Source organism: Callithrix jacchus, chromosome 8 (assembly GCF_049354715.1).
Source record: "Callithrix jacchus isolate 240 chromosome 8, calJac240_pri, whole genome shotgun sequence".
NCBI classification, from domain to species: Eukaryota; Metazoa; Chordata; class Mammalia; order Primates; family Cebidae; genus Callithrix; species Callithrix jacchus.
The window spans coordinates 107640087-107662915 of NC_133509.1; the positions used below are offsets into that span (position 1 = coordinate 107640087).

Sequence of the window (22829 nt, forward strand, 5' to 3'; positions counted from 1 at the left end):
GGGAACTCGGTGGTCTGGTCTCAGCCCACCTGTTGAACTCCTGGTCTCCCTTCTCCCTGGCAGAGTACTCTGGCCACACAGGTCTTCTATTCTCTCCACACAACCAGCTCTGACCTGCCTAGGGGCCTTCACACCCACTACTCCTCTGCCCAGAAAGCTCTTCCCCAGGACCCTCCCTTTCCTGGCTCTTTTCATCCCATAGGGTTGAGGTTAAATCCTTCATCTCCCCCAGGACTCTACCTAGAATCTGTCCCTCCTCTGATGCTGAATCTTCATACTGTTTTTTCTTATGGGTTTTATCCTAAAATGCAATTATTTTATTTGTATTCCTTGTTTCTTGCCTGTATGTCACATTGGAATATGAGTGGAGAGGACAGGTCTCTCTTGGTCTCTGTATTCCTAGCACCCAGCAGGTCCCTAGCCTGCACAAAGGAAACCCTCATTAAACTTTGGTCGAATGAATGAATGAATGAATGAATGAATGCATAATTCATTTACTACACTTTTTTTTTTTTGAGACAGAGTCTCAATCTGTCACCCAAGCTGGAGTGCAGTGGTGCGATCTTGGCTCATGACGACCTCCGCCACCCGGGTTTAATTAATTCTCTACATCAGCCTCCCAAGTAGCTGGGATTACAGGCATGTGCCACCATATCCAGCTAATTTTTATATTTTTAGCAGAGACAGGGTTTCACCATCTTGGCCAGGCTGGTCTTAAACTCCTGACCTTGTGATCCACCCGCCTCTACCTCCTAAAATGCTGGGATTACTGAGCCACCACACCCAGCTACAGGTGTATTTTAATAATGTCACAGCAATAAAAAACATGTACACTCATTGGACTTATGGTCCTGGCTCTGTCTTCTAGCACAGTTGATAGCAGACCCATGCACTGCACTGAGCAGACACTTGGTTTACATCAGAGACAATGGTGATGTGATGATGACAATATGGACCCAGCGCAGTGCTGCATCAGAAGAACTCAAGCCCACCACCAGCTTTAAAGGGAAAGCGAACCATGTCCCCAGAGCATCAAGACTCTGGGCAATGGCTCTGCCCTATTCATTGATTCTGTCAAATTACATGAACTGAGCAAAAAAAATACTCTAGCAAGTAACACAGAGATGACAGACCTTGATTCAGAATCTGAAAGTCACATACACACACACACACACACACACACAAGAGGAAGAAAGCAGTAGGTGGATTAAACACCAAAGCCAAGAAGAGATCCCCCTCGCTGGAGGGGAGATAAGAAAGGCTTGATGGGGAAGGTGGCACTGGGGCTGAGCCTAAAAGACGAGTGGGATTTGTACACATGGAGATGGAAGAAAAGGCATGCCAGATAAAGGGCACAGCGGGACCAATGGCATGGAGGGAAGAAGGCTGAAGATCAGAGGGAGGAAAGGAGTCGTGGAAAATAAGCCTGAAAACTAGGTTAGGAACGGAGAGGACTGGCCCGGGAAGGTCACACTCATCGTTTTGGATTTATTTAGTGGGAAACAACAGTTTCTTAGCAGAGTTTTGCTCTAGAACAAAAGGTCAGCTAGCAAAGTAGGACATGTCAGAGAGGGCGATTCCTGAAATCTGTTCCCCCATGCATCCATTCAACAAAAATGTATGGTGCACCTGGTAAGCACAAAGCACTGTTTGGGTGCTTGCGGGATATGAGCGAGCAAAACTGGCAATGGATCCTGCCCTCGAGGAGTTTACATTCTACTGGAAGAAAACAGACAATAAACAACAACATAATAAGTAAGTAAATTAGAAAGTACATTAGATGGTGATAGAGTGATGGAGAAGAATGAGAAAAGTGGAGTGGAATCAAGAGGCAGGGGCGGGAAGGGCAAGGGTGTGGGATGAAATGCAGTGGTCAGGGGTGTCTCTAAGAGATGAGGCAGGTCAGGTGTGGTGGCTCAGGCCTGTAATCCCAATACTTTGGGAGGCCGAGGCAGGTGGATCACCTGCAATCAGGAGTTTGAGACCAACCTGGCCAATATGGTGAAACCCCATCTCTACTAAAAGTACAAAAATCAGACAGGCATGGTGGTGTGCACCTGTAATCCCAGCTACTCAGAAGGCTGAGGCAGGAGAACTGCTTGAACCCGGGAGGCGGAGGTTGCAGTGAGCTGCAATCATGCCACTGCTCTCTAGCCTGGGCAACAGAGTGAGATTCTGTCTAAATAAATAATAAAAAGTAAACATTTAAAAAATGAAGAAGGTGAGGGTGAGAGGCAAGTGGACACCTGGGGAAATGGCCAGGGCAAAGGCCTGAGGGCTGGGGCATGCCTGGCATGTTCTAGAAGGAGCAAAAGGAGATCCTTATACCTGGAGTGGGAGCAGGTGAGGAAAAGAGAAAGGGGTGGAGTCAGAGAAGGGTGAGGAGGCCCTGACTTTCACTCTGAGATAGCACGGGCAGTAGTGGGTTCTGAGCACAGGAATGATAGGAATCGGCCTAAATTTTAAAAAGCTCCCTCTCCTGTAGTGCATCTAGACAACAGAATATTATTCAGCATTAAAAAGAAATGAGCTATCTGGCCATGAAAAGACATGGAGGAACCTTAAATGCATGTCACTTAGTCAGCGAAGCCAATCTGGAAAGGTGACACCCCATGAGTCCAAGTATATGACAAAACTATGGAGATGGGGAAATGGCCAGTGGCAGCCAGGCATTAGGACGGAGGGAGGGAGGAACAGGTGGAGCTCAGAGGATTTTTAGGACAGTGAAACTTCTGTATGATACCGTAAGAGTGGACACACACGCCGTCACACATTTGTTCAAACCCACAGAATGTACACCAACAGTGAACCCTCATGCAGACTCTGGACTTTGGTTGATAACGATGTGTCAGTGCAGCTAATCTATATGAACAAATGTACCACTCTAGTGGGCGATGTTGATCATGGAGAGGCTATGCCAGGCGTATATGGGAAGTCTCTGTATCTTCCTCTCCATTGTGCTGTGAACCTAAAACTGCTGTTAAAAAAAAAAAAATTGTTTAAGGCTGCTTCTGGAGCATTAGCAGGGAGACCATTGAGAAGGCAACCGCAGCAGTTTACACGAGAGATGAGGGCAGCTCAGGCCAGGGTGCCCGTGGCAGGTGCGGGGAGAGCAGATGTGGAGGAACTGGGTTTATGTTGAAGGCACTGTCAGCAGGGCTCCTGATGAGCAGGATGTCGGGTGTGAGAGACAGGCAGGAGTCAAAGATGACTGCAAGGTCTCTTAGACAAATAAAGGTGACCGTTAATGAGGATCTTCACTAGGGCTGCAGCTCGCGGAAAGGAGGGGAGGGAACAAATACAAGCCATGCCGTGGCAACTCAGTGGAAAAGACTTGACAATTCATCTTAACACAGGAATGGCAGAGAAGAAGTTCAGATTCCCTGACTCATTCAATGCCTTGATGGAGACTCAACTCTGTACCTAGCTTGGGAAAGACCACGGGGACACAGTGGTGAGCATGACAGCATCGTCCCTGGCTTGATGGAACTTACCAAGCTAACCAACAATGTATTCCATTATTATTAATTAAAATTTAATTTTAATTAATTAATTAATTAATTGAATATTAAATATGCACATTAGGTATAGCATAAAATAGAAATATTTAATATGCAATATAAATTTAATAGAAATACAATTTAATTTTAATGATTTCATATTTAACTATCAATGCTATTATTTTATAGTAAGATTAATTCGTATTACAACACTCCATGCCGAACATTGTAGTAGACAATGAGGATTCCAGACAAATAAGAAAAAATGGAGGTGTGAAGTTGGGCGCGGTGGCTCACACCTGTAATCACAGCACTTTGGGAGCCTGAGGCAAGTGATCTCTTGAGGTCAGGAGTTCAAGACCAGCCTGGCTAATATGGTGAAACCCCATCTCTACTAAAAATACAAAAGTTAGCCAGGCATGGTGGCACAGGGCTGTAATTCCAGCTACTTGGGAGGCTGAGGCACAAGAATCGCTTCAACCTGGGAGGCAGAGGCTGCAATGAGCCGAGATTGAGATTACATCATTGTACACCAGTCTGGGTGACAGAGGGAGACTCTGTCTCAAAAAAAAAAAAAAGAAATGGTAGGTATGCACCATGATAATCCTATTCAGTGAGAGCTTTATCTATGGATAGAGGGTGATGGACCCATGAGGACAGAGCAGCCAGCCCACCTGAAGGGTGAGGACTGCATGGGCTTGAGAGATGAGTGGGCATGGCTGGGAAAGGGAGTGTGCAGTGGTGGAGACCAGCGAGGCAGGGTGTGAGGAGTGGGGGGGTGGGTGAGCCAGACTCACATGGCTCTAACTGGAGAAGACACTCGCCCACATTTTCAAGCCTTGACGATGGACTCTTGGTTCCACGGGGACAAGGACTCAGGCTGTTTTTTCCACCCTGTGTCCCTGGAACCCCACACAGCCCCTGTGTTCACTAGGCTCAACAAATTCACTTTGAATAAATAGGCAGAAGAGAGGGAGGGGAACCAAGGTGGAGGCAATAATGACTCCCTCTGGAAGATATGTTAAGTTGGAAAAGAATCTGGGAGCTTCCTGGCCACCATGGAAACGAGGCAGTCTGAGACTCAGCTCCAGCCCTTGCAGGGAGGATCCAGAGCCAAGTCGGTGCTGGAGTTCTGTAAGCGCCGTGACACTCTACAGGGTCCCCAGCAGGTGCGGGAATACCTGTATTTCCTGGATGCTTTCCTCCTCTCTGGCATCCACCTTCTTCTCAACCCCCTCACCACGGAGCAAGGCTTCCAGTGTGGTGCTTTCTGAGGTGAACCCATCCTTCTTCAGCGGCAGCTCCACTTCTGGAAAACAAAGACGGAAAGGCAGGTCAGGCCACTAGAAGCAGGCGGGGCAGGAGGGACAGTCCTGGAGGATACGCAGGGCCCAGGGCTCTTGGGAGGACTCGGGGCCTGTGCTCTCTCCTCCTGGAGGGAGAGGAACACTGGAGCTGCGTCCAGCTTTTCCATCTCCATTTCATAATCCAGAGACAGATTCCGACCCTGCCCACACCCCAGAGGAAGCTGGGCCAGAGCAGAAAGGGTATGAGCTCACACGCCATGCTTCTACCTCTCCAGCCATGACATCGGGCAACGCAGGTGTGGGGGAGCCCGGAGCGCTTACTGCATCCACAAAGTGAGAATAACAACGCCCAACCCCACAGGTGGTTTTGTAGGGAGAAATGTGTTCATTTGCATTAAAGTGTTTTGAAACTCAAACAATGCACAGTGCTGGCACCAACTATGCTCATTCCCTCCTACCCCAGCTCTGTCTGGCAACTCTGTGACCTCCCCGTGGCCATGCTGGCTGTCCGAATCTGCTTTCCTCCATGAAAAGTTAGTTCAGCCTCAGAGAGGCTCTTCTTATCAACCCATGGGGGAGTGAGGGCTTCAAAAGCCACAGGAAGAGAAGGAGCGAGGGCAAATGCCTAACAGGCCCCAGATTAGCAGAGTGGGCACTGCATGGCCCACACACCACAACTTGTTTTTCTGAAGGTATCAGGAGTTGGATCAGCTACCTGGGGTTTGAGGTCACCAAGCCAGCCCTTCCCAGAAGAGAGACCAGAGAGAAGCTGAACCCCTTCCTCCAGGTGTCCCAAACTCCTGACCTGACAGAGGGTTGGTGTGTTTCTTAGCCTTTCTTTCTCTTTCTTTTCTTTCTTTTTCTTTTTTTTTTTTCTGACGGGGAGTCTTGCTCTGTCACCCGGGCTGGAGTGCAGTGGCACAATCTCAGCTCATAGCAACCTCCACCTCCCGGGTTCAAGTGATTCTACTGCCTCAGTCTCCCGAGTAGCTGAGACTACAGGTGCCCGCCACGATACCCAGCTAATTTTTGTATTTTTAGTAGAGATGGGGGTTTCACCATGTTGGTCAGGCTGGTTTTGAACTCCTGACCTCATTATTCTCTCGCCTCAGCCTCCCAAAGTGCTGGGATTATAGGTGTGAGTCGCTGAAACTGGGCTTCTTTCTTTTCTTTTCTTTCTTTCTTTCTTTCTTTCTTTCTTTCTTTCTTTCTTTCTTTCTTTCTTTCTTTCTTTCTTTGCTTTTAGAGATAGGGTCTTAACTTTGTCACCCAGGATGGAGTGCAGTGGCACTATCGTAGCTAACTGCAGCCTCAAACTTCTGGCCTCAAGCAATCCATCTGCCTCAGCCTCCCAAAGCACTGGGGTTACAGGCATGAGCCACCATACCCTGCTGTTTTAATTAAAGATGCAAACCTAAGGTACAGGTGATCATTCTGATTTACTAAAAAATACTTCTCTGATCCTGGACCTCATAGCCCCGACACTGCCGCAGTTGGATATGTGGACCCTCCCACTGTACCAGGTAAGCTGGGAGCCGGAACTATGATGCGGTGGTGCCCCAGAAAACAGGAGAGACAAACGGCCCGCTCTTATGGAGGTTTTGAGAGTTTAGCGCAGGGACTATTTACAGAGATGGGGGAGGAGATTAAGGTAGGGTAAAGCACCCCAGGGGGGTTTTGGGTGGGGATGAGGGTGGGAAGGGGTCATTACTGCTGCCGCTATTTTTGGAGGGACAGAGGTAGAGTGCTTGCAAATGTCTGTAGACAGCACCATTAGCAGAGCCCCAGGGCAGGAGCTGTGGCTTGCAGAGGCCAGAACCAAGGGAAGGGACAGCCAGCCACTCTCTCCAGCCATCCTCCATCAGTCTGTTGTGTTGTCTCCCACAGGCCAACCTTTACCAGAAGTGAAAGGGGAAGGGAGCCCCCTTCACGCAGCTCTGTCATTCCCTCCTACCCCAAGCTTAACCAGAAGTGAGATGGGAAGGGAGCCCCCTTCACGCAGCCTATCGAGGTCCGAGCAGGGTGAAGATAGACAAAGCATGGACCTGGAGGGGCAAATGGGAAGAGTGGCACCATCACGTCTGCTCCACTGGGCTCCATTCCGACTCCAACAGGACCCTACCTACACTTCCCATTTCCTCCACCAGAAACAGAGGGAGGCTAACCAATCCCCAAGGAAGGGGCACGTGGGCATGTATTAAAACCGAACAAATGCACACCCCCAGAAAAAGAAGGTGGGAAGGAGAAACAGCATCTAAAATCTCTTGAGAGACAAAGTCTTTAGGATTTTTCTTACCAAAAAAGAAGAGCAAAGGATCCACTTCCCATCAAGGAGTGCTACCACGAGTTCAGCCACCTCTGAACCCATCTATTTATCCAACAAATACTTACTGAGTACCTGCCTTGTGACCACAGCTGTGCTGGGACTAGGGACATGGGAGATGAACCAAATAAAGACAGGCCCTGCCTTTAGGAGGCTTAGTCCAGAGACAGACATTAAATGCTAAATACAAAATCAAGATGCAATTGTGAATTGTCTTAAGTGCTATGGAGGCAAACAACAGAATAAAACGTGAAAGAATAAAGGTAGGGTCTGCCTTAGATCAGGGAGTCAGGGAACACCTGTGTGATGAAGTTACATTTAAGGTGAGTGTCAGAAAAACAGCCGACTGTCTGCTTTAATGAGCTCAGGGCGTGCAGCTCCACAGCCGGCTCTGATGACATATTACTCTTTCTCCCAAGTCAGAAAAGTCTTTCAAATGCCTAATCAAGGTAATTAGCATGTGTTGCCTCCTGTCCTGTCCTCAGTCAAAAGAGAACAGCTGGTCACCATCCCTCAAACTTATAATAATCATATATACAGAGTTGAAGTTCATATTTTAGTATCCCCCTCAGCCTTCTCAGCATGAAATAAATCCTATTAGTGTTATTTCCCAGAATTGTACAGCATTTTAGAGCTGGAAAAGACCTTAAGGATCAGCTAATTCAATCATCTCACTTTGTAGATGAGTCACCCGAGACTCAGAGAAGTTAAGTAACCACGAAAAGCCACACAGCAGAATGACAATGCAGCCCAATGATCTTTCTGAGATGCCACTGGAATCGTGACAGGGTCCCCCACTCATTGTATTCTTACTAGTGGTTGACAGGCCCCGGCTGAGCCCTGACTGGGCTGTGGTACATTCTGTGTACAGGCAGAGGGCTTGGCAAGTAGCAAACATTCAAAACTTGGCAGCTGTTACTGCTATGCATCAACCCCACCACTCCCAAAAGCACAGTTATCAACCCCTTTTTACAGGTGAAGGCTGTGCAGCTTATAGAGGTTGAGAACTTGCCTGATACCACACAGCTGGTAAGCGGCGAAGTCCAGCCTTGAACTGTCTGCCTCCAAACCCATTCACCTAACTAGGCTGCACACACTACACCCTGTCTCTCTGTGGTCCTTCCTTGAGAAGTCTTTTTCCAAACCTTTATACTTTCATTGCATTTTGCGACTCCATCGTTTTCATATTTCAGGATAAAGGGCAGATCTTTAGCCAAGGATGAGGGTAGGTTCGTGTCATGGCACCGGGTCCTGCCCTACATGATCATCCCCATGCAATGCTGGCTCTTCCTCAACAGTATCTACCCACTATAGAATTTTCCATCAGTAGCAAACTTCCGCTCTCCCTTCTCCTGCTCCTCTTTCCTCCCCTGCTAAATATGCCTCCATCCTGCTTTCCCGTAATTGAATCTACTCTCTTGGTCCTCTTTAACCAAACTTTACCAGATAAGCAGTGTAAGAATCAAGAGGAAAAACGGAAGCAAATGGGAAAAGTGAAATGGAAAAAGGAAGGAGGAATCTCCAATAGCATTGAGAGTCTAATCCCTTAAACAGGAAAGTGAAGCACAGAAAGATATAGAGACTCTCCTGGGGTCACAGAGACATTCAGTGGCATCATGCTTCCCTAATTACCACAATATTTAATTGACTCCTATAGATTCTGCCTTCAGACAGCCATGGAGTCAAACCCCAGCCTTGCTTTATTAAGTCAGGTGACCATGGGCTAGCTACATAACCTAAGCCTCCATTTCCATATGTGCTAAATGGGCGTGGTCACAGTATCTATTTCACAAGGTTGCAGAAACAAACACTGTAATGCACTGTTTAAAGAAACTCTAAAAGGATACACACACACACAAAAAAAAACTAATGTGAGAAATAGAGTAGAAGATGAGGCTTATCCATTTTTGTTTTATACTATTCAAAACTTATATTCAAAATTAGATCATATATGTAAAGAATCTACAACATTGTAAGTATCCTACAAATGCTAAATGTTATTCCGAAATTTGAATACTTTTGATTTTAATGATACAGCTGTACTGTCCAACAGAAATATAACAGGGGACACTTACGTAATTTTTAACTTACTAGTATTCACATTTACAAGAAGGAAGAAAGTCAAGTGTAATTAATTTGAATAAGATATTTTATCTAATCTGGCCTTTCTAAAACATTACCATTTCAACATGAAATCAATATAAAATATGGATGCAAATTTTACATTCTTTTTTTTTTTTTTTTTTTGCCAGAGTTTCGCTCTTGTTACCCAGGCTGGAGTGCAATGGCGCGATCTCAGCTCACTGCAACCTCCGCCTCCTGGGTTCAGGCAATTCTCCTGCCTCAGCCTCCTGAGTAGCTGGGATTACAGGCACGTGCCACCATGCCCAGCTAATTTTTTGTATTTTTAGTAGAGACAGGGTTTCACCATGTTGACCAGGATGGTCTCAATCTCTTGACCTCGTGATCCACCCGCCTCGGCCTCCCAAAGTGCTGGGATTACAGGCCTGAGCCACTGCACCCGGCCAATTTTACATTCTTTTATCTGCGTTATCTTCAAAGTTCTGGTGGGTATTTTCCACTTAGAGTGTATCTCAGTTCAGACTAGCCACATTTCAAGTGCTCTATAACTACACGTGGCTACTGGCTACCATACCCGACAGTGCAGGTTTGCAGCATTAAAAGTAACACTGACTATGACTTTGCTTCCAAAAACTGGGAAGATTTTTAATGTGGTTCTTAATATTGCCTACATAATACCTGCCAAGTGCCATTCCAACAGCAGAGTTCTAATAGACCACTGGCAAACCCTGGTTGCAAAGCATTATGGGTAAGGCCTGCAAGGACAGAGTGAAAGGGTAGCCACCCCTCCCTACAAACCAGCACAGGGTGCACTCTGCCTCCTGATCACAGGAGGTCCCAGAGTGAAGGGGAAAGAAAGGTAACAGGTCCCAGCTCTTGCACAATGTACATCCTAGACACACATCTATGGAGCCCTTAGGGAATTCATTGATTCAATTTGATTCTAATATGGCCCATCTGGATATAGGATTTAATCATTCTTTAAAGGTGTGCTCATTTTGAAACTCACACAAATTTGGGGCCCACATAGCCCGACAGGAGCCATTGAACCTTCAACATTAAAAGAAAATGGTCTAAAACCACACATAATTCATCTTTAAATTAGCCTGATTTTATACACATGGATATAAACCCATGGATCGTTACTCTCTCCAGAGCGGCAGCAGCTGTCACCCAAGCCAGTCGCCTCCCCGGGCCCCGTAAGCAGCTCTGCCTCTACTTCTAATTGGGAACAGAGATACTCCTTGGGTGACTTCCAGCACGATCCATCACACCAGAGACAGCTTCTGTGCAAACCGAAGCAAATCGGTTTCTAAATAAGAAAAAACCTCTTAGACAAACAAGGATTGAAGCATAGGGGGAAAAAAAAGCACAAATAAAAGCAAAAAAAAAAAAAAATCTAGCAAAGAGCAATGGCTTCTTCTCTTCAGGGCTACAGACAGGGCAGCCATCCTCTTGGGTGCAGATCAAAGCCACAAGCTTTTGACACAGGTGCCCCAAGCCTGCCACCCAACATACTAAAAGAAAAGCTTCCACTGGGTTGGTGGAGCCACCGAGCTCATTAACAGAATGCAGGCGAGATGAGTCTGAAAGTGCAACATGGGAGCACAGTGAGTAATTAAATCCCAGGTCATTTAAAAATGCAAACGCCACGAATGTCATGAGCTCCCGAAGCCTCTGACTCCTTCGTTATTTGGCTCGGGATGGAGGATTGGAAACCTGCAAGTCATATATGGATTATAATAAAATACGCCATATAGAAAACAGATTAAGACAGTTCTTCTTTGGGGAAATATACAAAGAGAGGAGCTGTCTGTTAGCTGTCGAGTTTGCAAGAGATACCATCTTTCGGGAGGCTGTGTGCTCTGCCAACAGACAGACTGCCCCCAGGGAAATTGTGGTGAAACACCCCGACAAGGCGCATCCATCCGTCCATCCATCATGGGCTCCCACTGACGCAGGGGCCTGGAGATAGAGTTATGGTGCAAAGGGAGGGAGAAATCCCACAGACAATGGCAAAGAATCCTCCTGCTAGATTGTGAGTGCTCCATTTTTTTTTTTAATTTTTTTTAGCGGCCTCTAGTTTTTCTTTAAAAATACAAACATGCAGTTTTCTCTTCCGGGTGCTTATTATTTTGAGGAGTTAAGCTCATCATATTTCCTTGGATTTATATATCAACTTACATGAAGAAGAAAGGAGCTTAAGAATCATTATTTCATTTATCCCCATCAGACTGTCAGACTCATGAGGAGGGAGAAGGGAGGGAGGTATTGTTATCTCTCACCTCACAGGGGAAGAGACTGGGAGGGGATCAGAGGCCTGATTTCCTAAGATGGTGGCAGGCCCAGGGATCCATCTGCTCCTTCCCTAGGGGTGCCATTTTCTTGGCTGCCTTTGACTCCCTGTTTTGTGACTCATAAAGCTCAAAATAGATGAGGTTCACATTGAGGACCCATCACCCAGGCTGCACCCTGCAGGCCCTGTTACCACTTGCTTTAGAATCTCAGGATATCAGCCAGGCATGTTGGCTCATCACTGTAATCCCAGCTCTTTGGGAGGCCGAAACAAGGGGGATCACTTAAGGTCAGGAGTTTGAGACCAGCCTGGCCAACATGGTGAAACCCCATCTCTATTAAAAATAAAAAAATTAGCCAGGTGTGGTAGCGGGTGCCTCTAATCCCAGCTTCTGGGAGGCTGAGGCAGGAGAATCGCTTGAACCCAGGAGGCGGAGGTTGCAGTGAGCCGAGATCATGTCACTATACTCCAGCCTGGGCAACGAAAGCAAGACTTCATCTCAAAGAAAAAAAAGAATCTTAGGATATCCATATAACAGGAGGATGCATCCCTTCCCCATATGGCCTCTGCTGTGCCTACCTCTCACCCCTTAGTAGACACACCAGGATGGGTTCCAGCATATAGATATCAGGACCACAGACAAGGGGTCAAGACAGAAAAATACTCACACTGCCTGAGGAAGCTCACCGCTGAGCTGCCAGCAGACCAGGTAATTGCAACTAGCAGCAGGGTGAGGGTGGGAGTGGAGGGAGTGCGGGCAGTGTTTCCAAAGGCAAGGTCAGGGAAGCGGGTGAGGCTGGTCAGATGGTACAGAGTATCAGTTAGACAGCATGAACATGTTCTGGAGATCTGTCGTACAGCATGTGACTCTACTTATCAGTCATGAAAATTGCTGAGAGAGTCGAACTTAAATGTTCTCACTCACTCACACACAAAAAATGACAAATAAGTGGGGTGACAGACACAGCTTCATTTAGTCATTTCACAATGTATACATATATTTAAATATCACATTGTGTGCCATAAATATATGTAATTTTTATTTGTCAATGATGCCTTAATAAAGTTTGGAAGGAATAAATAATAAATAAAAATGCATGTTGGAGGCAGTGGCTCATGCCTATAAACCCAGTACTTTGGGAGCCAAGGTGATCAGATCACTTGAGGTCAGGAGTTCGGGACCAGCCTGGCCAACATGGTGAAACTGCATCTCTACAAAAAAAAAAATACAAAACTTAGCCAGGCATGATGGTGCACACCTGTAGTCCCGGATACTCGAGAAGCTGAGGTGGGAGAATCACTTGATCCTGGAAGGGGGAGGTTGTAGTGAACCAAGATCACACCACTGCACTCCAGCCTAGGTGACAGAGCGAGACTCTGTCTCAAAAACAATAAATAAATAAAAGCATAGTTCAAAGGAATACAGACAACTGGAAAGTGCAAGAAGCTGCTCCGGGGTGAACTCTCAGCTCCATTACCCTTAAGCACACACGTGGCCTTGATCTCCTTATCTGTAACACTACGAGAACAAAACCCACTTCCCACCATTGTTGTGGGGCCAAAGGAGATAACACATATGAAGTGTCTGGCAGAGGTAGGATGCTCAGTGTGAGCTCCCTTCTCTTTACCTCCCACAGTTTTCCTCTCCTTGTGCTTTTCAGCAAAAACTCCTCACCTTTCCAATTCTCTGAGACCACCAGACATGGTGAGGCATAGCAAACCCCACCAAGGGCATGAGCCCAGGGAGAATGGACACAAATGGAATCTCAGGCAGGTAAGCGGATGGAAGAGGCCAAGACTGAGACGCAGCTGGAAAGCAGAGATGCTGGTGCTGCTCCAAGTCCAGGGTGGATGCTGCTTCTGCAGCTTTGGGGGAATAAATCACAGCAGAACCACGGTGGAAGATACCCTGCCTTCTCCCTTCATTTGACAAGATGTCATTAAGCACCTACTACGTATCGACTCTGTTCTAGGTGCTGGGGCAATGGCTGTGAAGAGAAGAGACAAAAATCCTGGCCCTCATAGAATTTATATTCTAGCAGGAGAGAAACAATACACGAAGCAAACAAGTGAAACCTTCAGTGTGACAGATGGTAATCAGTGCTTTGGAGGAAAAGCAGAGCCAAGGAGAAGTTGGAGCATCAGGGTGATGGGAGGGGGGTTACACTTTTAAATGTGGCCAGGAAAGTGCAAGCCTGCAGGAAGAGAGGGAGGGGGCTACACTGACATCCAGGCAAAAATGTTCCAGGCGAAGGAGCCTTCAGTGCAAAAGCTCTGAAACCGGCCCATCTGCCTGGGGCAGGGTAAGCCAGGGGATGGGAGGAGACCAGCTTGGGGAGCTACAGGGGCTTCGAAGGCCATGTAGTCACCTGCAAGAATGTTGGCTTCCACCCCACGTGCCATGGCAGGCCACTGGAGGTGCAAAGCATGACACAATGATGCCCGCATGTTAACAGAATCACTCTGAGAAGAAGTGAAGGGGGTCAGGGCAGATGTGGGGTGACCAGTGAGGAGTGGCTGCAGGGTGTGTGGAGCCCTCTCAGTGAGTCTGGTGCTTGGGGAGGGAGCTAGGCATGATATGGACAGAGCTCTGTCCTCATGGTGCTTACATGGTGGTTCTCAGATGTGTCCTGGGGGCAGGAGGCACTGGGGAGGAAGCAGTCTCCTGAGCAGGGGGCTTCTTCACCCAGTGAACCAGGATGGAGGCTGAGTGGATAGCCTGGCATCCAGTGCAAAGGGGGCAAAGGTGTGGAGCCATACCAGGGAAAGTCCATGGAGGAATGGTTCTTCAAGAGGAAAGTGGACCAGCCTAGAACAAAGGCAGGGAAAAAGATCCAGCCAGATGGGCCCAGCCTGGCATACCATGAGATAACAGGTGTAGTAAAAGCAGAGAAGAGGCCTTCAGAGCCCATCTCTGTGCCCTGGGCCACGGGTGCCTCGGGCTGAGCTCTGGGATGTAGGAATGAGGCCATGCAAGTTGTGGTTCTGGTAAAGGTGAGTCCCACAGCCAAGTTCTAGGTCATCTATAGGCTGGAGCCTTTTAAAAGACTGTAAAACACAACTGGGCATGGTGGCTCATGCTTGAATTCCCAGCTACTCTGGAGGCTGGGGCAGGAGGAGGATCACTTGGACCCAGAAGTTCAAATACAGCCTGAGGAACACAGCAAGGCCCCATCTCTAAAAATAAATAAATAAAATAAAACGAATAGACTCTCAGGCAGAATGAGCTGCCATTCTGGGCCAAATGGCACACACTTTTCCAGCTGGACAGTGAGCTGTCTGCAGCAAATTCCTCATCGGTGCTGGGGACAGCAACCACTTTGCGGAGACCCACCCAGCAGTGCAGTGTGGAGGTGGCATCACAGCGCCTCTGCACGCTTGCCAAGTCCTCCATCTTCCACCCCACACACCTCTCAGAATAACCCCGCAAAACCACCATGATGCATGTCTCACAGATGAAGAACTGAGGCAGGGTTAGGAAATTGCCCAAAATCACAAAGCCAGTGGCTTCAGGGATCTGGACTTGAACCTAGGCCTTGTGATCCCCATTTGGTGCCTCTCCTCCTGCAGAACAAGGAGATCTGGACAGGGAAGACCCCTAGAACCCAAAACCAAAGAGGCAGGATGGCAACACTTGGGGGCCCCAGGCCAGGCTGGGAACCGCAAGGGAAGCCTAGCTCAGCGGCCCCAGGCCTCTCCTCTCCGGCAGAGCCTCCCTCATCTGTGAAGCGGAGATGTTGAGAGCTAAGTCACGTGCTCCAAGGTTAAGATCAAACACCAGACACGTCTCTTTCCCTCATCCCTTTAGAAATCGTACTGCCCATGTACTATGTGCCAAGCCTCATGCTGGGTGCCAGGGATGCAGATGAAGAAACAGATGCGCCCTCGCCATCAAGGTGTCCACCTCCCAGTGGGCAGAGGCACAGGTGAGCAAGTGATAGCATAATGGGTGATCCTTCTACACGTGGCTCTGCCAGGTTCCACTGCAAAACATGACCGTGGACACTCAGCAGCAGCCATGCCGCTGCCCTGCCCACTGCCTGCTGCTGGCCCACCTCCTCTGCCAGCCCCAGCTCCCAGAGCCCTGCAGAACACCAGCAGAGCTGGGGAACAGGAGCAGAGGTGAGGACACCCAGACTTCATCCCCCAGTCCTGGCTCCTTTCCTGTGACTGACAGAAAGGCAAAAGGAACAGGTCACTTCCAGCACATAATAGCCACAGCCTGAGTGGGAGCTGCACGGCCTGCCCGCCTCACTCCAGCTCCCCTTCTTAGGAGGCCAACCGGTGCTGACGAGGCTGCTGTTCCCGGCCTCCAGATGGATGGCTGCAGGCTCTGACACTGCAGGAAAGAGATAAATGACTGGTCATTTCCCCCTGATGCACTTGAAGGCATCCATTCTCCCAGCCGTACCAAGCTCAGGCAACCCCCCTGCCCAGAGACAGATAAGCACTGACAGATGGGGGTGGGAGCCGGAGCGTCCTTCCCCCTCGGAAGGACACAGCCAGACTCCTCTGCAGGCCAGGAGAAGGTCACGTTGTCCATTGGCTCACACCTGGCTTGAGGCTCCGTGGGTCCCTTCCTCCATCTCCCCCCTCTTGCCCACCCCCGCCTGGCTCATCCATCTGAGGAGCACACAGCAGAGGGGGAAGGCTGGGGGCAGAGGGAGCCGGCTGACAGGCTCATCAATCTCAGGCTACATGCTTGGCACCTCGGCGTTCCTTAAGTTGTTCCCGGACTGGGAGGGTGTCGGAGGAGCCAGGGGCACTGTCTTGAGGAGAAGAGAAATCACACTGAACATCAGAGAGCAAATGGTGGAGAAGCCTAGAGACTATTAAAATGTGGGCCATGTACAAAAGCAGTAGGGAACTAATTAAGATGCAGGATTTTCAAAAGCGGGGGAAGTTGGCCGCAGCCTGCTCCCATCTGTAGAGTTCTGGCAGTTCAGCGCAGCGGGGACAGCACCCTGGGCGGGTGAAGCCGCCTTACCACCCCTGCCAGAGCAGGCAAGACTCAGGTCCCTCCGCCTGGACCGCCCCTTTGGGGGATACCCCTCTGCAGGTCCCTGTGACTTGCTTCTTGGCTGGCCTATGGCCCTCTCTGCTTTGGGACACCCTAAGCCACTGTCGTCTCCAAGGCGCCTGCCCTCTCATTTGAGTGTCCCCCAACAACACGTGATGAGGGTGACCATCCTGGTCATTCATCCCAAGTCATTGAAGTTCCGCCAAAAACAGAAAAAAAAACAAAGAGAGAGAGAACCCTATTCCTGGCTGCCCTCCCTCCCATCACCCTCAGAATTTGGTGAGGGTGGCAAAGAACCACCCTGCTCCCCACGTGTCCTGGAGCAGAAGGTATCCACAAGGCCTCAGGTGCACTGCAGGTGCAGGAAGAGCATCGGCTGTAAAGCCCTTTTAATCTGTGGGTCCTGGATGAGCAAGCGTGTTGGGCCTTGAAGCAACACGGCACCAGCTCCAGCAGGCTCCCACAGGGCTCTGTCCTAGGGATCACCAGCATCACCTGGGAAATCAGCTTCCTAATTCCGTGCTGCAGTTTCCCAGTCTCTAAAATGAAGATAGTGTCTGTCCAAGACCATGGGGACTGAAGGTCTGGGGTTGAAAGATGCTAAATTGATCTAAGCAGACTATCTGAGCCTTTACTCCAAGGGGACACAAGTAAAAGTTTGTTCCCAGCCTTTGTCTTTCCTTCATTCAAAAAAAAGAAAGAAAGAAAGTGAAGTTAAAGGCCTCTTTTTTAATCAGCTGGCCTTTGCCCAACATCTGCTGTGCTCCCAGGCCTTCTGGTGGATATTTACTCTCCACCTTTCTCTTCTGCCAGCTCCACTCCCCCTTCACAAGGACAGAGCCCTATTCTTGGGGAGAAGGGCCGGGGGAGGCACATCGCTGGCACTGGGCCCCTGCCGGAGTCTTCGTGTTGCAGAATTGTGATGTCTACATCATGAAACACCTTGCGTTTGCCTCTGCGGCCAAGCGCGAGCTGCAGAGAACACTGAACTCAATTGTCAGTCAGTGGGGAGAAATCATGTTGTATGTGTTGTCCTTCAGATGCCCAGGCAAGGAGGAGGTTTCAAGATGTTTATTCAAGACTGACTGGAGAAGCAACGTTTGGCGTGAGAAACACATAGGTCCAGGGATGCCAAGAATGCTTTCAAATTCCAGAGTTCTTCCCAGGTCTCAGGCGCTTCCTACCCCCGTGAGGACAGATATTTATTTTTAGCAAATAGTAAAGAAACAGAGGCAGGATGGCTCATTTACGATATTGAAGGGGTGAGGACAACAGGACTGGGGAGTCACTCCATGAGAGAATAATTCCACCCAGGAACAAATGACTTGACCCAGCTCCCCACTTTTTTTGAGACGGGGTCTTCCTCTGTCACCCAGGCTGGAGGGCAGTGGAGAAATCACAGCTCACTGAGCCTCAACCTCTTGGGCTTAACTGATCCTCCTACCTCAGCCTCACTAATAACGCCACCTTTCAGGTGCCCACCACCACACCTGGCTAAGTTTTTATTTTTTGTAGAGAGAGGGTCTCACCATGTCACCTAGGCTCAGCTCCCCACTTTCCAGCCTGGAAGGTCCACTCATACCACATGAGCAAAGTGCTTTGGGGGACTGAATCAGAAAAGGGTGGTTTTGTGGCCCTGTCCTCAGATCTTCTCCAACAGCCCTTAAGATTCTTGAACATGCACCCCACCACCCCCTCTTTGCTCAGACCTGGTTTCCTGACAGAGAGAGCTCTGCAGACCTGAGGTCAGAGACAACCCTGACCCTCATCACTCCTGGCCTTTGCTGCTGAAACCTGCCCATCACTGCTTGACTCAGGCAGAGACAGAAAGGAATATACAGGAGGGACATGACAAGTTGGCATGATAAAGTGTTTGTGACATCTCCTCACTGTCCAAAGGAGAGTCTGACGTGGAAGGAAGCTCATGCTTTGAGACATTCTGCTCCAGGCCAGTGACCCCTCCATCTTTCGAAGAGCAGGCAAACTGTTCTCCCTCTTCCCCAAGGACATGAGGACATGTCAGGGAGTGCTGGTGGTGGTACCGGGTGGGCTTCAAGAGTCCTGGGCATAACTAGATTCCCGGAACATCCTTTATCCAGGGGAGCTCAAACCAGGAGGCTGGGAGGGAAGAAGAGGAAAGGACAGGCACCCTCAGGGGCTGGTGGTGAGGGCACCAAGGGTGGATGAGTTGGCTAGTTCGGTTTCTTCCAACATAAACTCAGTCTTCAAGTTTCTGTCAATTTAAAGAGATGCAGCTCAGGATGCACAAATTACTGATTTTCAGCAAGTTTGGCCCAAAGGATTATATACAGTGTTGAACAATTTGCTTTTTGTTACATAATTTGCTTTTTTTTTTTGGCCACTTAGCAATATATCTTTAACATCTTTCCATTTTTTTCTACTCATGCTTTTCAAAGACAAAATAATATTCCATTCACAGAATATACAAGTACTATATATTTAACTAGTCCCCTATCAATGGACCTTCTGGAAGTTTCCATTCATTGTTATTATGAACCATGCCACAGTAAAAAATATATATGCAATATATATTATATGCATATATTTATTTATAGAATAAGTTCCTAGCAATAGAATTTCTAGGTCAAAGGGCATATGCGTTTTAAATACTGGTAGGTACTATTCATTGTACTTCAAAAAAGTCACACTTTATTGTGTGTGCTACGATTCCATAGCAATATGTAAAAGCGCCTCTCCCTCCATCACCATCTCTGTTTCCTTCACTTGCTCCCCTCCCCTTGGGAAGGGCAGCCTCAGTCCACCCAGCTGATGGTCACCACCTCCTAAGAATTTGCAGCAAATTCCCCAGAGACTCCAGCCAGCGACTCTATCCCGAGTCACACGCAAAGTATCAGCCAAAAAACTGAGCTCTCCTTGAGACCAAATAAAATGGAATAAAAATAAGAGATAGTTATTTTAAAATACTGCCTGAGTTAGCCTGGTCCTGAGGGAGGACACACCCCTCCAAAAGGGAGGAGTTCTCTCAAGTGGAAAGTGTGCATTTTATGAATGATGAGGGCAGAGGCTCTGGAAGGTGGGCAGGTCGCACAGGGACTGCCCACCAGGTGCACAGAAGAGGGGGGATGAGATCTAGCTCATGCTGTACTAACATACCAGAAAGGGCACCATACATTTTGTAAATGTTCACCCTCCCAGGGAGTACCACCCTCCACTTTTGCACAAATGAACTATATGAGCTAGCCGAGAAGTCACTCTTCTAAAATTTTGGCCTGTGCAAAAAATTCAAATGCAAACTTGCGTCACCTCTGGGAAGACAGTGGTACATTTCTTTGGCTGCACTGTTTTCTCATTCTCTAGATGGGCCCGGCTGCTTGGAGGTACCAGGCTGAGGCTCGTTACCCCTGACTCCAGGGCACTCCAACGGCCTCTTCATTCACCACCCGCAGCTGCAGGCTGGCATGGTGGTATATTCTGGGAGCCAGGGGCAGCCCTGGCTGTTCAGACTCAGAACAGGACTGGGAAATGACAAGTATCTGGCCTAGGGTTTGTGGGGGTTGTTTCTGTGTTTTTAGCAGGCCTAGTAGTAGGTCTGTTTACCCAAAGAAAGAACAAGTTCCTCTGAGAAGGTGCTCTGCCACGTGATAGCCACTTACTCCAGCCCCGGCTGTTCACTGCTTCTCAGCATCTGGGGGCTGGTGTGGAGGAATGAGCCTGCTTTGGGGGAACCCAACTTTTCCCCTGGGGGCCCATCATCGCAAAAGCTGGCACCTGTCTCCGCAGATGGGGTCCTTGCCGGGCCCCTGCCCATCCCCGGGGTGGACGTTCACCCCTGGAAACAGTCCAGCCACTTCTGCCTCATGCTTGGGCAGAGGCTGAAGAAAGCTCTCAAATGACCACAGATGCAAGACGCCATGTGGGGTGGGGACTTGGCTACAGAAAACCACCAGCCCTGGGTTCTTCCTTTTCCTTCCCCTTGCGTGTCATGGCAGGCCCAACGACAGGGCGCGGCCAAAGCCGCCTGTGAACCCAGCTGCTCCACATTCACCCACAGGCCAGGCATAAACACTGGCAGGCCAGTGTGCCTGAAGTAAATGTCTGCGGGCAGAAGGTGCAAACCCTCTAGAAATAGCTGCCCCTGCCTCAATCCCACTAATAGGGGCCTCTCAGATACATGAGCAGCACAGCAAAGTCTCCTTGGCTCTAGCCACAGTCTGATTTCCCTCACCTCTAAAATGGGCTCACAACACTCTTACCTCTTCCTTCCCTCTCTACCTCCCAGGGTTATGGTAGGGACCAAGGAACCAACATGAAAGAAAATGCTGCGTGAACTACAGCATGCCGTTTAGACTCTGGTTATGATGATGCCCAACCAGTGTCCCATTCCCCTGGTGGCAGCAACTGGTGGGAGAGACATAACCCCAGCCAGCTAATCTGCTCCTCCTGGGCCTTCTCTGCCATAGCTATGGAGGGGGACTGCCTTTCTGCTGGGTGTGGTATGTGCTCAGGCTGGAGTTGCTGACAGCCCCCTCACTTGCCCTACAAGGAGATGAGAGTGTTAGATGTACAGAGAGACTGGCTGGGCACAGTGGCTGATGCCTATCATCCCAGCACTTTGGGAAGCCTGAGGCAGGAGGATCACTTGAGGCCAGGAGTTTGCAACCAGGCTGGGCAACATAGTGAGGCCCCATCTCTACCAAAAAAAAAAAAAAATAGCTGGGTGATATTGTTTGGCTCTGTGTCCCCACCCAAATCTCATCCTGTAGCTCCCATAATTCCCACATGTTGTGGGAAGGACCCAGTGGGAGATGACTGAATCATGGGGGCAGGTCTTTCCCATGCTGTTCTCATAATAGTGAATGGGTCTCACAAGATCTGACGGTTTTAAAAGCAGGAATTTCTCTGCACAAGCTCTCTCCTTGTCTGCTGCCATCTGGGTAAGATGTGACTTGCTCCTCCTTGCTTTCCACCATGATTGTGAGGCCTCCCCAGCCATGTGGAACTGTAAGTCCAATAGTCCTCTTCCTTTTGTAAATTGCCCAGTCTCAGGTATGTGTTTATTAGCAGTGGGAAAACAGACTAATGCAGTAAATTGATACCAGTAGAGTGGGGCAATGCTGAAAAGATACATGAAAATGTGGCAGCAACCTTGCAACTGGGTAACGGCAGAGGTTGGAAAAGTTTGGAGGACTCAGAAGACAGGAAAATGTGGGAAAATTTGGAATTTCCTGGAGACTTGTTGAATGACTTTGCCCCAAATGCTGATAGTGATATGGATAATAAAATCCAGGCTGAGGTGGTCTCAGATGGAGACGAGGAACTTGTTGGGAACTAGAGCAAAGGTGACTCTTGTTATGTTTTAGCAAAGAGACTGGTGGCATTTTGCCCCTGCCCTAGAAATTTGTGGAATGTTGAACTTGAGAGAGGTGATTTAGGATATCTGGTGGAAAAAATTTCTAAGCAGCAAAGCAGTTAAGACATGACCTGGGTGCTATTCAAGGCATTCAGTTTTATAAGGGAAGCAGAGCATAAAAGTTCAAAAAACTTGCAGCCTGACAATGCAATAGAAAAAAGATTCTATTTTCTGAGGAGAAATTCAAGCTGGCTACAGAAATCTGCATAAGTAATGAGGAGCCCAATATTAATCCCCAAGGTCTTGACAGCAGCCCCTCCCATCACAGGCCAGAGGTTTAGGAGGAAGAAATGGTTTTGTGGGCTGGGTTCAAGGCGTATCTGCTATGTGCAGCCTAGGGACCTGATGCCCTGTGTCCCAGCTGCTCCAGCTGTGGCTGAAAGGGGCCAACTTAGAGCTTGGGCTGTGGCTTTATAGGGTACAAGCCTCAAGCCTTGACAGCTTCCATGTGGTGTTGAGCCTGTGAGGGCACAGAAGTCAAGAACTGAGGTTTGGAAACCTCTGCCTAGATTTCAGAAGATGTATGGAAATGCCTGGATGCCCAGGCAGAAGCTTTCTGTAGGGTTGGGGTCCTTAGGGAGAACCTCCACTAGGGCAGTGTGAAAGGGAAATGTCAGGTGGGAGCCCCCACACAGAATCCCTACTAAAGCACCACTAAGTGGAGCTGTGAGAAGAGGGCCACCATCCTCCAGACCCCAGAATGGTATCCCCCACTAACAGCTTGCACCATGCACCTGGAAAAGCCGCAGACACTCAACGTCAGCCCATGAAAGCAGCTGGGAGAAAGGCTGTACCCTCCAAAGCCACAGGGGTGGAGCTGCCCAAGACCATGGGAACTCACCTCTTGCATCAGTGACCTGGATATGAGAGAGGGAGTCAAAGGAGATCATTTTGGAGCTTTAAGATTTG

General features: G+C 48.7%; 1 protein-coding gene across 12 annotated transcripts in view; it reads right to left on the reverse strand.

Moving 5' to 3' along the window:
* Positions 1-22829, reverse strand: part of DPF3 (double PHD fingers 3) — a 289593-nt gene that overhangs the window by 121006 nt on the left and 145758 nt on the right. For all 12 annotated transcript variants that reach the window (XR_013521362.1, XR_013521359.1, XR_013521358.1 and 9 more), the window contains one exon: positions 4682-4809. Coding sequence is in view for 3 of the 12 variants with exons in the window: in XM_002754072.6 (XP_002754118.1) it covers positions 4682-4809 (128 nt within the window). In the remaining 9 variants the exon portion in view is untranslated. The remainder of the gene's footprint in view (positions 1-4681; positions 4810-22829) is intronic.